This window comes from Phodopus roborovskii, unplaced genomic scaffold (assembly GCF_943737965.1).
Source record: "Phodopus roborovskii unplaced genomic scaffold, PHOROB, whole genome shotgun sequence".
NCBI classification, from domain to species: Eukaryota; Metazoa; Chordata; class Mammalia; order Rodentia; family Cricetidae; genus Phodopus; species Phodopus roborovskii.
The window spans coordinates 25,208,249-25,224,474 of NW_026126460.1; the positions used below are offsets into that span (position 1 = coordinate 25,208,249).

Below are 16,226 nucleotides of genomic sequence, written 5' to 3' on the forward strand. Positions count from 1 at the left end.
GGGCAGTACCTTCCCATGGGCGAGAGTCCTAGATGGCACAAAGAAAAGGCAAGCTGAGCCCCAGCATCCCGGCACCCCACCCCCACCCCACCCCCTGCTATGTGACTATAAAGGTACACTCTCGCTTCCATGACTTCCCAGCCATGAATGGACCTTCCCACCTACATGAGTCAAACAAACCCTTATGTTGCTTTTGTCAGATTCTTCAATGAGAAGGGCAACTAACACAATGCTTCATTTCTAGAACATTCTATCTGATCTTGTATCTTACAGAGAAACATTTGTTTTATGTTATATAAAGAATTCTTCTTTCTCTTCACCCTGGACAGGACGATAATGGGAACATGTTGAGATTCTCTCCTTTACACCATAGTCCCTTTGACCTGGAAGTGGCAGAGGATGGAGTCTACCCTGAAAGACTCTTTGGCTTGGGGAAGCTGTCACCTCAAAGGAAGATCCTGACAAGCAGCATGGTGGCTGGCTGCTCTGAAAATCCCTGGGAAATCTGCTCAGAAAAGATTGCCTGGGTTTGGAATTGATGATGGTGAAGCCAGTGTCAACGTTTGTCTCTGCCTCGAGCTTCTGGGCATTTCTTCTCACCTCAGGTTCGATGGGGATAGACAGGCGGTACTGCTGCATACCTGTGGCTGAGCTGTCAGTCAGTGAGGACCAGCCAGAGCTTCTCCACAAAGGGTCAGTCCAGTTTTCCGATGTCCCACTGGGCTGTGGAAGCTCCAGAGAATGTACTTTGAACCTCCGGCTCCTGCTCCTCCGGCTCCTTGGCTCTAAGGTTCTCTGTGTGGAAACAGAGTTCAGCCTGGAGCCCTGTCGATGCATGTCAGCTCTCAAGCTGCCATTCAGGAAGGAACACTCACCATTTCTAACACCAAGCCCTGACTTCGGTTGGACCTATGAGACAAGGAAAGGAAGAACCAATAAAACATGGTTTCCACTGACTAACGGCCAGAAGCACCGTGTACCTTGTCCATCTTCTATTATGCCACACCACAGCAGACTTTCAGTAGAGCTGCTGTGACACATAAATCAGAGTAAGATAATCAACACTGGCTCCAAACAACTCACTCTCCTTCTTGAACTTACCAAGGTTTTGACAATGACAAGGCTTCAAGAATGAAAGGATCACTTGATACCACCACATGTCTTGTAGATCTAGTAGTTTAAACACTCAAAGACATGCACAGATGTTGCTCAGTGACCTCACCCGATGTGCTGTGTTACAACAGACAGTAGTCAAAGCTTGTGGCCACCGTCAAGGTCATGATAAGGACTGGAATGGGAATTCAATCTTCCAACGCTATAATTCTTCCAGATCATGCTAATAAAGGTATCCCTCTGTGTCTAAGACATGTGGACACTCCAGACAGGCTAATAGGCTAGTACCTTTTAAAACAATATTCTTTATTTTCTTAGGGTGCCATTTATACACAGTAGAGTATAGTATTATTTGGGAAAACAGAAAAAAAAAGACTACTTGTATGCATGCTCGGCTCCAATCTTAAAACATTGGTCAATAAAACCCCATTCTACAGGTAGCTGCCCTCTCTTCCCATGTGATGGAGTTCACTGGAACTCCTTCCATCCTTGGGTTCCTGGGAAGCTGGCATGATATGTCTTTCACAGTGTTCTTCCAAGACAATTTCTGGAAGTGACAATTTTCACCATAGAATTTGGGACCTAGTGCCTCTCTATGAGTTCTTGTTCAAGAAGTCCCCACAGGCACCATCAATAATATAGGCGCTGCCATTGCTCTTGATTTCCCACCAGAACTAGTTGGTAAGAAACCATATATGTTGGCTGCAGTACACAAACAAATCAAGTGAGTAGGAAAATTGTTGCCTGCTGGCTAGCATGGCACACCACTACACAGGCCAGTAGGGAAGAAAAGATAGCAATGGTCTTTTGTAGCACTAGACCCTTCGTGCTATAATTCCAATTCTAGGCAAAACATGCCCACTGGCTCAACAGTAGCATGACTGTTACAGAGGAAACCAATGGCTTTACAATTAGATTTCAGCGGGAGTTCACAGGCCCTTGGAAAGGACTTATTTTGTTGTTGCTAAATGGTCACATTGCCAAACTGTCTTCAAGTATTTATGTCTATACCTGTAGATTAATGCTGCTCTCAACCTTCGTCAACCAAAGCTTCTTCTCAGTGGACTGTGGTTAATGCAGAGAGACTCACAAATGATCATGCTGAGAATAAACTCATTTATGTCAAGCCCCCCTCCTCACACATACAGCAAGGCTCAGGTAATACGGAAGATGGGAGTGGAAAAAATGTGAGAGCTGGAGGAGGAAGAGTATTGAGAAATGCTGTCTCACAGACAGGATGTGGCTGTTGTACTCACAAACTCACAGCAGCTATGATTGCCTACACAAATCAGGACTGCCAAAATCCCAGCATGGATCGGGGAGTGGCACACAAGACCCCACACCTAGCTGAAGAGCTTCCAAAGAGTTTGAGAGCAGAGGAGGTTATTCGTTTATGAGGTCAGAGAGGAGGTCTCTATGCTTTATGCACTGGCTTCGATGTGAACTACCCTTACCCTAAAAAACAGTCTTTGAAGAGGAAATTTGAAAAAAAGAGAGAACTGTACATTTGTCTCCCAAAGCAAGAAGTCAGGATGGGGAGGCAGGAAGTGGGGAGCAGGTCTACAGTGAGTCGATTACTAAATGTATATGCAGAATATAAATATATATACACATATGTGTATATATGTATATATATTGCAAATGACAGGTATACGTACTTTCTTCTAAATTTTCTCTGTGATAGAAATAGAGACACTGCAAAATCATGTCTCCCCAAAAATAGCAGAGACATTTATTTCTTCTTTTAGAAGTTTCAAATATGTCCTGTGAAAGGGTCATGTAGTAACTGTCTCGCCATGGAGCTATCAGCCCAGCTACTTGGCTCAATGGAGCTGCCACAGACAAGCCAAAAATGAATGGTGTGGCTGCGATTCAATACATTTCTATTTGTGGAACCTGAAACTTAAATTTTGTGTCATTTTCATGTTTCATATTTCTTTTCCAGTCATTTAAAAATGGAAATCTATTCTTGGTTTCTGTCCTGTAATTGTCCACTCTCTTCTCTCTAGATCAGTGAGTCAGTAATTCTCTCTCTCTCTCTCTCTCTAAGTCTCTTTTCTAAAATTCTTTACTTGAAAGCCCAAAACATGAAGTACTCATACTAACGAAACTTGGAGCTGTAGCTTAGAGGCAACCCTGACAGATAGAACTTTCTCGGTTCCAACTCTCTCTTCCGGGTCTGTAGGCTTTTTAAAATATAGATTGAAAAACACCACCCTAGGATCCCTATATTCCATCCATGGTCCAAGCCAGTTTCCTAAAATGCTATACATATCTAGATGCCCACCCCTAATCCACCAATGGGATTCCAAAATGGAGCCCATCTGAGCATGGCGCGCTTGTCTGAACCAGTTCCTGTCAGCATTGAGGAGCCTTGGTTGGATGAATGTCTGCTGCACCTTAATGTGTGAACTTCAACAAGCCCATGGGAGACAAAGCTGTCCCCAAGCATTGCTTCATACTGCAATCACCTGAGGATCATTTAAAAGTCCCTAGTGACCCACCCTTAAAACTCAAGTGTATCCAATAAGGATGTAGCATGGGTACTGAAAATGTTCACATTCCCCTAGTGTTTCAAATGCATAGCAAATCTGGAGGTCACTTCCATGGACACTGAAGAGTTGCCTTGTGGACAACTGACCCCTACCACACTTTCGGTCACCATCACCTGATTCCGTTCACTGTCTTTGTTCATTTGGTTTCTTCTCTCCCTCTTTTCCTTTTCTCTTCTCTCCCTTCTCCTACTCTGCCCTTCCTGTCTTTCTTTTTCCATCTGCTTGTTTTTAATAAAAATATCTTATTACAGGTTAGATATTCCTTATCCAAAATCAATCTGGGGTAATATTAGATTACCCAATCTGCAGGAAAAAAAAAAATCTTAGGTTTGATTCTCTGGGTACCATTTCATTTTCTAGCAACTGTTGTCAGAAAGAGAAGCCTGTGGTGTGTTGGCTTAGGATTCTTCAGATATACATCTCAGAGCGGTAGTCCCACAAGCACACTAGGGAATCCATGTCTATTGCAGTGCTATCCATAACAGCCAATTTACAGGATTAGCCTATGCCCATTAAGAGATGAAGGAATACAGAAAAGGTGACACCCATGCACACAATGGAGTTCTAGTCAACCATTTGTAGAAAATGAACACAACTGGAGATTATCATAGTAAGCTAAATAAGTCAGACTCGCAAAGACATAAATCGTGCATTCTTTCATTTGTGAATCTTACATTTTATACAAATATTATACTATGTTATAATATACATATAATATCATATGTACTAGCTTCATTTCTGTTCTGTGATCAAATACCTTGACAAAAAGCAGCTTATGGGAGAAAGGATTTACCTGGCTTAAAATTCCAGGCTGCAACCCATCGAGGGAAGTCAAGGCAGGAATTTGAGCAGCTAGTTACATCACATCCGTAGTCAAAAGCAGAAAGAAATAAATGTATACAACCCTATTTTCTTTTATTTTCAGTTCAACACACATTTATTGATTTATCCTTCTAGACCGTAGACACTGGTGGTAAAAAGGTGAGTGAGATCACTTTTTAAGAGTGAAGGACATGTCACCTTAACTAGTGCTTTTCAGTAGCAGACATTCAACATACTAGTGTGTTATGACTTGTGGGATATGCTAAAAATAATAAAATAAAGGTTACTAAAGGCAAGGCTTTAGAGTTATTTTTATCTTTTGAAATAGACCTTAATAGCTCTTTCCACAATTTCACATTGGTTCATTTGCTATTTAGTATATGTATAAAGTCATGTGAACTGAAAAAATATGATAGAAAGCTTTGCATGGCACTAGTGAAGTTGGTCTTAAAAATCATTTTAAAGGGATTAACATGAAGAAAGTAATTTAGGCAATATTTAAATTATTTAGAAGATCAATGTCAACAGTGGTTCCCTTTTATATTATATTTATTTGTGAGGGTTATTAAATTATTTATTACATTCCAATCCCAGTCCCCCCTCCCTCCTCTCCTCCTGCTACACACACACACACACACACACACACACACACACACACACACTGCCTCCCATGTGCTCTTCAGAGAGGGTAAGGCCTCCCATAAGAAGTCTAAGTCTGTCCCATCATCTCCTTGAGGCAGGACCAAGGCATCTCTCCACTCCCCATACGCCCGTGTCTAAGATGAGCAAGGTATCTTGCCATATAGAATGCACTCCATTAAGTCAGTGTGTGCATTAGAGTTAGATCTTGGACCCACTGCCAGTGGCCTCATATATTGTCCCAGCCGCACCAGCAACCCTATTTTCTTAATTGTATGCTATGTTCTCCCCTAGTTTTCTTATATTGTTTAGACTCCACCTAGGGAATGGCACCACACACAATGGGTTAAGTCCTCCTACACCAATTAACAATCAAGACAACCCCACCGCATTGTAGATGTATGCATGACAAGACAACAGAGTGAGATTGTATGATGAACTTACAGCATATGGAGAAAGGGGAGGAATGAACATGATTGACGTATGTAATGCACTTGTATGAAGGTGTCTTTATGAAATTCATCAATGCGCGCAGTGAATGTACTCTTAGAAAATGTTGTATGAGAGAGAAGCCCCGCCTCACTCCCTCTCCTTGCTCTTTTCAGATAATGGGTTTCTCAAGTCTCCTATCTTCTCTCTGTCCTTCTAGTTTTTTTTTCCTGCTGTTCTTCAGCCAAACATTTGATTCTAAAATATATCTTTGGTTTTCCTGCTAACCCCATGCCCATAACCTCCACCTCCACTGACTATTCTTCAAACCGCCTGGTATGGAAGTCATCTGCAATCATCGTTGTTAGCTCCTGGAAGGGTTGTCCTCTGCAATCTGTATCCTTCACTTCTGTAGTCTTCTCTTTAAGTTTCCAGACCAACATATTTCTCTGCATCTCTCCCTTCCCCCTCTGCCTTTCTAGGTTTCCATAAAGGTGTCTTTTTTCTCAGATGATTCATATATGTCACAGTATTTCATGTGTTTGAGTGTTCTGCCTGCCTACATGCATGCCTGTGTGCCGTGTGTATGTCTCTTGCCTACGAAGATGAGAAGAGGTTGACAGATCCCCTGGAACTGGAGTTATGGATAGTATGAGCTGCTGTGTGGGTGCTGGGAATTGAACCTGCCTCTGAAAGAGCAGCCATTGCTCTTATCAACTGAGCCATCTCTCCAACTCCCCTAAGCCTTCTTTATCTAAACAGTGGTTATCAACATTTCTAATGCTGTGACCATTTAATGAAGTTCCTCATGTTGTGGTGACCATCATACAGTTATTTATGTTGCTGCTTCATAACTGTAATTTTGCTATCGTTATAAATCATGATGTAAATATTTTTGCAGATAGAAGTTTGCCAAAGGGTTAGGGTTAGAAAGCCTGGTTCAGGAACAGCTAAATGCTGGACATATTGAGGAATCAACCAGCCCTTGGAATTCTCCTGTATTTGTGATCAAAAAGAAATCTGGTAAATGGAGAATGCTTACAGACCTGAGAGCCATCAATAAAGTTATCCAGCCAATGGGCTCTCTACAGCCTGGAATGCCCTTGCCTTCTTTGATACCCAAAGAATGGCCTATTATAGTTATTGATTTAAAGGATTGCTTCTTCACTATACCTTTACAAGAACAAGACAAAGAGAAATTTGCCTTCACGGTACCTAATTATAACAATTCTCAACCGGTGAAGAGATATCAATGGAAGGTTTTGCCACAGGGAATGCTAAATAGCCCCAAATAATACACAGAGATTCTGTATTCGATATTATACTGTTGGCCAGTTACTAGTTTCTTATCGGCTAGCTCTGCCTTAATTATTAACCCATTTCTGCTGATCTATGTATTTCTCTTACCGGGGAGCCGGCGGCATACTGCTTTCTTCAGACTCTCCATCTTGACTCCTCCTTACTACTTCCTATTTCCTCCTTGTCTCCTAGTCCCTCCTATCTTCCTTTCCTATTGGCCAACAGTGCTTTATTATTAGCCAGTATGAAAAACATACAGAATGACCTCTCCCATCAGGGGTCCAGACCCACAGGTTGAGAACTATTACTCCATATACATGTCTAGCCCAAACTTGGATAACTATACCTTTAGTCATCAGAGTAACTAGGCTCCCAAATACACAGCTACCACTCTTATATCTCCCTCTCTGTCTCTCTCTGTCTCTCTTTTAGATTTTCAAGACAGGGTTTCTCCTTGTAGCCCTGGCTGTCCTGGAACTCACTCTGTAGCCCAGGCTGGCCTTTAACTCACAAAGATCAGCCTGCCTCTGCTCTGCTGGGATTAAAGGCAGGCACTGCCACCACCCAGTCCTCATCTGTCTCCTAAACTTCACATCTACCTATTCAGCTCCCTGCCAGGTACCAGCCTCTCAAATACAGCACTCTCCAAATCTTCTGTACTACTGAATCCATCTGCTTCCGCAGAAGCTCTGTTCTCCTTTGTTTCCCTGGTGACCACTATGTTACACCCAGCAAGAGCTTCCTCTGCCACTGTACATGCCCCAAGCATAGCAGTCACCTATTCCCATGGACTGTGCCTCTTTGCACTCTGGCAGATCTTTCTCTCTCCACTCACTGTCATTAGCCTTAAAGCTTATATGTCCTATCTGAATCCCTGCAACAGCCATCTAACTCCCCGTGGTTCTCTTACCTCCCAACTTGTCCACCACTCTCAACTCTCCACTTGGGGGCAGAGATTTAACCATCCTGCAATGGCCTCCTGCCTGCCTCAAGGTGAAGTCAAACCCTCTGATTAGCCTACTTTGCCCTTCACCCTCTGCAGCAAGGTCATGACAGCTAAGAACTCATCACTGTCTGCCTTTGAATTTCTTTTAACCCCTTAAGTATCGCATGCTCTCTCCCATTGCTCCAGTTCATCTATTCCACCTAGAAGAGCTTCCTTGGAGCCCTTTCCCTGGAAACTCTAATCTCTGTCAACTGCCAGTTTATACATCATCTCTTCATGAGTCTTCACAATGTCACTGCATTTGTATTAGGTACCCCAAGGCAACTTTGCCACTGATCATCTGTGGGACCTTAGACAAGTTACTTAGTGTTTCTACACCTCTGATTCCCTTGCCTGTGAGAGAAGTGCCAAAATCTCAGGATTATCATGAAAGTGAGGTGATCAGGGTGTCTGGTGTATGGGAATGCTGCGCATGCCACAGCTGTGGTCACTGTCACTGCTACTGCTTTTCTTCTCACAGACCTTAGTACTCGCCATTCTGATGTGTGCTGGGTTGTGTGTCTATCTCCTCTGCATCTACTCCTGGAAACTGCCAAGACATCATAAATAGCTTCACGATAGACATAGAGCCTTTTTCAAATTTAGTACATTGCCTACAACATGTAAGTTCCTGTACAACAAGGACTCAGTACCTGTTAAACAGGTAAAACTTAACACTTAACAAAATGCATCTTTTTGCACAGAGAAATGAATGGAAATTAACATCCATAAATCAAGCTCCTGGCTATCATTTAGTTACCTCATGAAGTTGTTATAAGAAAGGTCCACCTGAGGCATGTAACTTAATGGTAAAGCAGAAACAGAGTGTTCAAAACTCTAAACAAAAAGAAAAAAAACAAAAAAGAAAATAAAAAGAATTTGAAGTGAATAGTTTTTTTCTTTTGTTTCTTTTCTTTTTTTTTTCTTTCTTTCTTTCTTTTTTTTTTTTTTTTTTTTTTTTTTTTTCATGCAACTGGATGTTTCTGCAATCTTCCCAGGTAGAGAGGAGGAAAAAAAGAGAGAGAAGAGATCTTTAGACCATATGGAAGAAAAACTTTGTCAATCTAGAAATGTAGTGTGGGTGGTCAAATGAGAAATTTCCAAAAGAAACATGATTCTGAGTGATTGGGACAAATTCCTGGAGGGGGGTAAATCTTTTCTTGCCAGAAAATGCATTTATTGGAATTATGATTGCTGGGAGCTCATCTTTCTAAGAACTAAAATGTTACAAAATGGAGTATATGGTTTTCCCAAGTTCAGAGAACATTAGCAGCTGTGATAAACAGAGAAAACATTCATCCCTCTACGTGACTTGAAAAACATGAGAAAATGCATTAGCAAAGAGTGAGCAGGCTTGTACCTGTGAAGGGAAACAATATCGTGTCTCACTGGTGGTTTTTCACAAAGGTGACCAAAGAATTTCTCTGAGATGGGAGAAATGATGGTTTAGAAACAGACTAGGTTGATAGGAAGACTCTCAAAAGGCATCAGACTTACTGAAGAGTGGAAAATCTTTTCCAATTGAAACTCCTTGATCCACTGACAAGCCACCAGTGCTAACCTGCTATTTTACAGCAGCCAATGCCCCTGCCCCTCACTTCTAAGCCCAGCCCAGCTCAGGTACTTAGTGAATGCTGTGGGAGTGTGTCACTGCCTGAGGTAAGTCAGGTGTAGCAATGGAGAATGGCAAGGCAAGAACCAAAAAAAAAAGGGGGGGTGGACGAAGTCTGAGTGAGGACGGCTTGGACATGCAAAAAAAGAAGTCCTCGAATAAATTGGTTATTTCTGGAGATACAATATTACCTAATTCCACTTATAGGAAATGCCTTAAACAGTTGAATTCTTGAAGACAGAATAGAGCTTAGGCTGCCCAGGAAGAAGGAATGCTGAATTCAGTTTAGTGGCTATGGAGTTTTGTTTTGGGGTAATGACAAGAAGTGTTGTGAAAAGTGTCATTTGGCAATAGAGTTAATGGCCACTGACACACGAAGGCAGCGATTGCTCTGTTTTAGCTTGGCCTCCACAAGTTTCTACATGACAAAGCCCAAGCACGTGTATTCTTTCATTTGATTCTCATAACACAAATGATACATGTCAGTGCTGTTCACCGGTCTATCAGCAACTGTACATTATACTAAGGTTAGAATCGAAGCTATTTATCAAGTATGCACCCATATATGAATGTCCACATCTCCCATATACTAACCACTAGTTTGAATGCTGCCTTCATAGGAGTGAGCTAGAAAAGACATCTTCTTTCTTGATGCTCATATCCCATGACAGATTATATTTCTGGCCACCTGTCCATCTACCTGCCATGATATCACTCTCTTTACTGCTGTTCCACGCCACTTCAGGCAATGTGCTAAAGGTGCCCTGCTAAGAAAGTACTGTATTACACACTGTCTCCTCCATTCAGAACACTTTTTCTCCCTTTGATGGCTGGCCCCCTTCTGTGTCACCTAGCTCGTGCAGGTAACACACTTTTCCTCGGGACTTCTCCAGGAAGTTTCTCCCTGGCTCCTTGGGTTTAGCATCAGACACACTCGGGCCTCTTTGCCTCTATCCTGGCCCTGTGGAGGGTTATCTGTAGAGAGCTTGATTTGCAATTTTGATTCTCCCTGTAACAGGCATTATGTTCCTCAGTGAATTTTGTTCATTGACAAACATACAGCAATTTTCTCCTCCACTCTGATCTTCATTAAGGCCTTTAACCTTCTGTGACAGTTCCATGCATCTGTGTGACCCCACACAGCATCTATAGTAAAGGTCAGATCTTTGCTTCAGGGCTAATGTCCATCATAAAACTCCAGTCTTTAAGTACAACCACCAATTCAGAGGAGAAAATAGTGTCTATATTGGTCTAACTGGAGTCTAATCCAGAAACTTTATTGAGCCATTGTGAATTGATTACAGAGCTAAGAACAAATTGGGTCCTAGGTATGCTAATTTAAGGCCTAGACCCATTAGTTACAAAAGCAAGAGTATTCATTGTCCCTATTGCCCTAACACCGATCCCAAGGAAGTTTACACTGGGTTTTTCACCCTAAACATCTCATTTCATTCTAAGTGCAAAATGGCTATACTGTAGCTACCACATACTAATTTTAATAGCACAGTGTAGTCTAGCATTTTGTATTCTTTACTCAAACATTTTTTTATGATAAGAAATCACAAAATTTTCTAGAAAACAATTCCTCATTCTGCTTGCAAAAATGTGGAGTCCTGTAAACAAAGAGATCAAAAGGTGACCAAGACCAGTATTTTGGAGAAGTGAAGGTGTGCACAAGGCCAAGAGCCCAAGGGAGGCCACAAGGATGAGACACATGCTGGGACCCTACTTAACAGGTGTAGGGACAATGGAGTTATTTTCATGTTTCTTACTGGGTTTCCCTTCATGAAAAACTTCTCTAGTCTTCCCAAATACGATTCAACTTTTCGAACTGACTAATTATATAGCTGTGTCTCCCAAGTAAACATCACTTGGCCTTCAGAAAAGAAGTAAATAAGGACATGGATGGTCCCTGCTGTATGCCAGGGATGCTATAGTCCCAGGGATTAGACAGAACTAAATGTGGACGTTCAGATATCCAGGGAAATTGGGGAACTGTACACCAGACATATAAGCAAGAAGGTAGTAAATAAGGCACTTGCTTGATGACCCCAGTGTGAGTAGAGTCAGGTGACAACTTTGTGGGAGACGCTTCTCACCTTCTACCATGTGAGTCCAAGAAATTGAACTCAGGTCCTGGAGCTTGGCTGCAAGCACTTTTACCAGCCCAGACATCTCTCTCACACTGGGTCTGTTTTTAAATTCTTTCTCGGTAAGACAAAACTCACAAAAATGAACCCTCATTTCCCCAGTAATATATATCTAACAACATGTTTCAGGGGGCCCCTTCTGGCTGTCTGGAGCTTTCCTATTGTTTGATAAATATCGCCTGTGTTTTACTCAAGGGAAAATGAAAAGGATTTATTTATGATAGAACCTGTGGAACTCATGTTTTATTAACTAAGGCAAATGGATGGTAAGAAAGCTAGCCCAGGGGGAAGGGCACCAATTTCTACCTAGCGTTATTATTTCATACACTAGGCCTTAAGGGGAGTTCTGTTCATTTTCCAAGGACAGACACCATGGGATATTTGCTTTAACTGTCATGTACCTCCTGAACATATATAAGCAAGGGGACTGCCACCACCTTGCCCATTCCCCATGCCCCACCTTTGTGGTGCCACCATTAGTCAGACAAACTTTGAGACCTGATAGGAAGGCATCCTTTGGACAAATGTGCCACAGTCTTCTCATTTATAACAGGAATGATACTGACTTCATAGATTGTTATAAGAATTAAATAAAATTAGTGATTAGAACATTTTAGTACAGTATATAATGTGTACAACAGTAGCTAAAATGTAATGATGTGTGTTCATTAATGTTACATCATTTCATGCAGATTAACAGCCTTAATGCAGGAAGATGCCAGTATCACCTTCATTGAGCTAACATCACGACAGCTGCTAAGTGTTAAAGCTTAGCTGCCACATCATATGCCATAAGGGACAGCACATGGCAGCCATCATGATGAGGTAAACACCTGGCTGTGTTTAGCTTCAGTAGGATGGCTGAAAAGGGTGGCTTTCAGATTTTCTTTAGATGGTATTCTGGCTGTTGAACCTGATTTTTACTTAATTTGACAGTGGTAGAAAATGCTACAAGGTGAAACTAATAGTATTGCCAACCTGACATTCCCAAACACCGTTACACCCTGCCATTCCTTAGGTCTGTGGGAAGAGCACATGACGTTTTTTGCTGTAGCCTTGATCAGCAACCTGGAAGGACCCATTGCTACTTCATAAGCCCACCTGCTCTTCCTCTGTAACATTTCCTAGTCTTCTTTCTGTCCCTTTTCTCAGTGTGCTCTTCCTAACACTTTGAGCTTCCCTTCTCCATGGCTCCCTCTCTGCTACATGGCCGACAGCAGTTTTTTCTCTCTCTCCCTTATCTCCCTCCTCTGGCAGATGCTGAGATTTACAGCTTGTCTGCACTGAATTGTTTCTTCTTCTCTTTCTCCCTTTCCTTCTCGTCCTCCTCTTCCTCCTCCCCCCTTCCTCCCCTTCTTCCTCCTCCTTTCCCTCCTTTCCCTCTACCTCTTCTTTCGAACCCCAAGAAACTTGTCCTTGACTTTCCACCTGATTCTGTCCTTAAATTCCTTCATTAATGAGACTAAGAACTGAAAGGGGAGAGCTCCATCACCCTAGTAACATGCGCAAATCTGGCTCGACGCTCTAAAATTTCCAGTAATATTGTTATTGAATCTGAGTGGGCAAAGTGTGTATGGATGGGTGACGGGCACGGTGAAGGCATTCTGGGGAGGGAGCATCATCTGACTCTCGGACTTTTCAGCTACAAGTTCACACAAGCCAGGTATTTCTTGACTGTCACATGCGAAGCCTGTGTAATTTGAAGTCTGTGACTGTCAACCGCAGTGTATATGAGACTCACACAATGAGCTCTTTTATTCTTTTGTAAGAAATGCTCCGGGTCTCCCCAGACTTGCTGGTCTAATGGGACTGTGGTGCAGCTTGGCATGAACAAGTCTAAAACCTCCCTGGTCTCTTACTATACCATCAGGTTGAAGAGCACTGACTACAGCACCTCTGGGGACCACTTAGATATAGCATCACGCCCTCCCATGTCCTGACAGGGATGAGGCTGTTTTGAAAAGGTGCTTGTGTGTCTCCCTTTGGCTATCAGACAAATGAAACAATGGATTCCAAGAAACTCAAATTTCCCTAGGAATCTCATGCTGCAGAGGGAGGACAGCTGGGGCCCTGATGGCAGCCAGAGGGGAAGCTTAACTCCCAGAAAGATTTCACAACCTGCCTGGCTGTTCAGCGGGAGAGGTTGGAGCTAAGACAATGATGGATAGATGATAACTGGGACCACACCCAGACCAGGACTGCATAGCTAGATACCACACATCTTGACTTCAACTTAAACTTCATTTCCGGGGAGGGGCCATTGGACCTCTTCGTGTGTTCTTCTCCCAGCGTATCCGCTCTAAATAAATCTGCTTTCTCTGTCTTTCACTATTATTCATCTGTTTAACTAGCCTACTGAGGATGGATGGCCAAGTGTAACTTGTTTGAGTTTCCAGGGCCCTGTCTCTGACCCTACTGATTCTGGTAACCCTGGAACACACCAGAAACATAAGAAACGAAATACCTGAAGCAGAATCTTGTTGCCATCATAGTCCTGAGTCTGCCACCTGGTGCTGCTGATGGGAACACACGGATTGGGTAGAAGAGGCACCAGCTGGCCGATCTCTTGAACCTTGAATTGCAGCACAGAAGACTCTTTGGGGTCCACTGGCATTCCCAGGGGCAGCTGCTTCAGAGAGAGCTGCAGGCTGAAGCCCTCGGTGGCATAGAGAACAAAGAAACAGAAGTTGCTCTTCTGCACGGTGGTGTCTCTCTGTAGGATCATCTCATACAGCCTGATGGCATCCTCATAGTTATCAAAACTGCAATACAGAGTCACTCTGAGGATATCAGTGCCACAGTGCACCGGCCTCATGCCCCACACTGGCATCTGGTTGTGCAGGCTGTAGAATTCCTGATTGGCAGGGAGATAGGGACAAGGCCTATCCTGTGCATGCTGAGTAGGGAAACCCTGCCAGGGTGAATGCTGTAGGAAGTCCAAGACTCGAAACAGCCGCTCCTGTCCCAGGCTTTCCTGAAGAAAGAGCAAAACAGACATCCCTGGGAAGCGGGCCCTCCGGGGGTGGTACTTTTCATGGTAATTCACTGGTCTGGCCCGTTCAGACACCAGGAAGAGACGCACCTCTGGGCAGATGCAGTCCAGGAGTTGGTCCAGAGCCTGCTGCAGAAGCGAGCCATTCCCAGTGTCAGCGAGAAGATGCACAGTCAAGGCTGGAGACTCCTGTGTCTCATCCATGGCAGGCCCAGGTGAAGATGATGATGATGATTACCCAGCAGGGCCCACTGCTCAGCCTTCTAAGATGAATCTAGGCCTCACACACAACTCTCTAGAAAAACTTCAGCAACTTCTGAACTAAGCTCTTAACCAGAGCACACGTGCTTCTGGCTTCCACCGATGCTCCAGCAGAGAATGTCACTCGAGTGTGGACTTTGCTACACACACAGCAGCAGTAGCTCCATGTCATCCGTTCTGGGCAGACATAACTATTTGCTTGGTTTTTTCAGGCATTCCCTAGGGTTTCTGTTTGACCTGAAAACCTATAATGCTGAGAACCACGCCAGTGGGTGGTTCTTACATTCAACTCAGTAGAGGAAATGAGCAGGCTGAGAGGAACAGGAGGCGACTCAGCTGCACTGATAGCCATCTGTAGCTCTGTTACACTGAAGAGACACCCATTTGGTGGACCACAATGGGCTCTGACTTCCTACTTAAATATCCTGATGTTTACAGTGGCCTGCCAGGCCACCTGAATAGGACGCCTTCTTTAAAATCACTCCCAGGCTTGTCCGCTTGCCAGAGCCTTCAGACACCGTTGCTTTTATTTCATTTTTGACCATTTTACTCTAGGTCACAAAAGAAGGGATATTTTGTCTACATAGTGTTGGCCTCATTGAAAACTGTTTGTCTGGCTGGACTAATAGTCTGGATGTACTAAAAAACGACATTAAGAGACTAAGTCACCTTTGGTTCGTGTAAATTTGTAGACAGTGAGCTTTCCCGTTGGGGTAATTATTGTGTCTTCCTACTGAGGATCTGTTGATAAAGTATCCTAAAACTTTAGATAAATTGATTTAATCACCCAACAAGCTTACAAAGAAGAGATTTATTATCCCCCAGTTGCTGACAAGAAACTGAGGCATAGAAACTAAATCAGGTAAATTGTTCAGACTAACACAGTGAAATGGTGGGGAAAGATTTGAACGATCCACAGGGCCCACAGTCCACACCCCCTCTCTAGAGCTGGGAAGCCAGCCACAGTTGGTTGTTTTGTTTGTTTGTTTTCTTGAGGTGAGGAAGGGTTGCCATGTCAACTTCTAATTGACACACTTATCTGTGGATACAGGCTGTTAAATCTTAAACAAAATATCACACAGTTGACATGATCACCTAATCTGTTCCTTTAGTAGTCAGGCATAGAAGCAAATACTAGTAATCCCAGAATTCAGGAGATGGCTACAGGGGGATTACTGTGAGTTCAAGGCCCATTGGGCTCAGTAGAAGCCAGTCTAGGCAATATAGCAAACCTCCACCTTAAAAACAAACAAACAAACAAAAAGATAGCTATTATGATAGTTCTTCTGCCAGCAGGTCTGGAGATGCACCATGTTCTAAATGTAACTATGTTTAAGCGGAAGGTTTATAATGCTACAATGAATTAAAG

At 43.1% G+C, this 16,226-nt stretch overlaps 1 protein-coding gene across 1 annotated transcript; it reads right to left on the bottom strand.

The window, feature by feature from the left end:
* Positions 1 to 107: 107 nt before the first annotated feature.
* On the bottom strand, positions 108 to 15,303 carry Fam124b (family with sequence similarity 124 member B). The gene is made up of 2 exons (XM_051190551.1): positions 14,069 to 15,303; positions 108 to 909 (listed from the first exon to the last, which is right to left on the bottom strand). The coding sequence occupies exons 1-2, from the start codon at positions 14,798 to 14,800 to the stop codon at positions 292 to 294; spliced, it is 1,350 nt and encodes a 449-aa protein (XP_051046508.1). The 5' UTR covers positions 14,801 to 15,303; the 3' UTR covers positions 108 to 291.
* Between the last annotated feature and the right edge of the window lie 923 nt (positions 15,304 to 16,226).

Excerpts from the sequence above, each read along its gene's own strand:
- Fam124b (XM_051190551.1), bottom strand. The coding sequence starts at position 14,800 with ATGGATGAGACACAGGAGTCTCCAGCCTTGACTGTGCATCTTCTCGCT. Across the intron at positions 910-14,068 it reads GCAACAAGATTCTGCTTCAG|GTCCAACCGAAGTCAGGGCT; the intron begins GTATTTCGTTTC and ends CTTGTCTCATAG.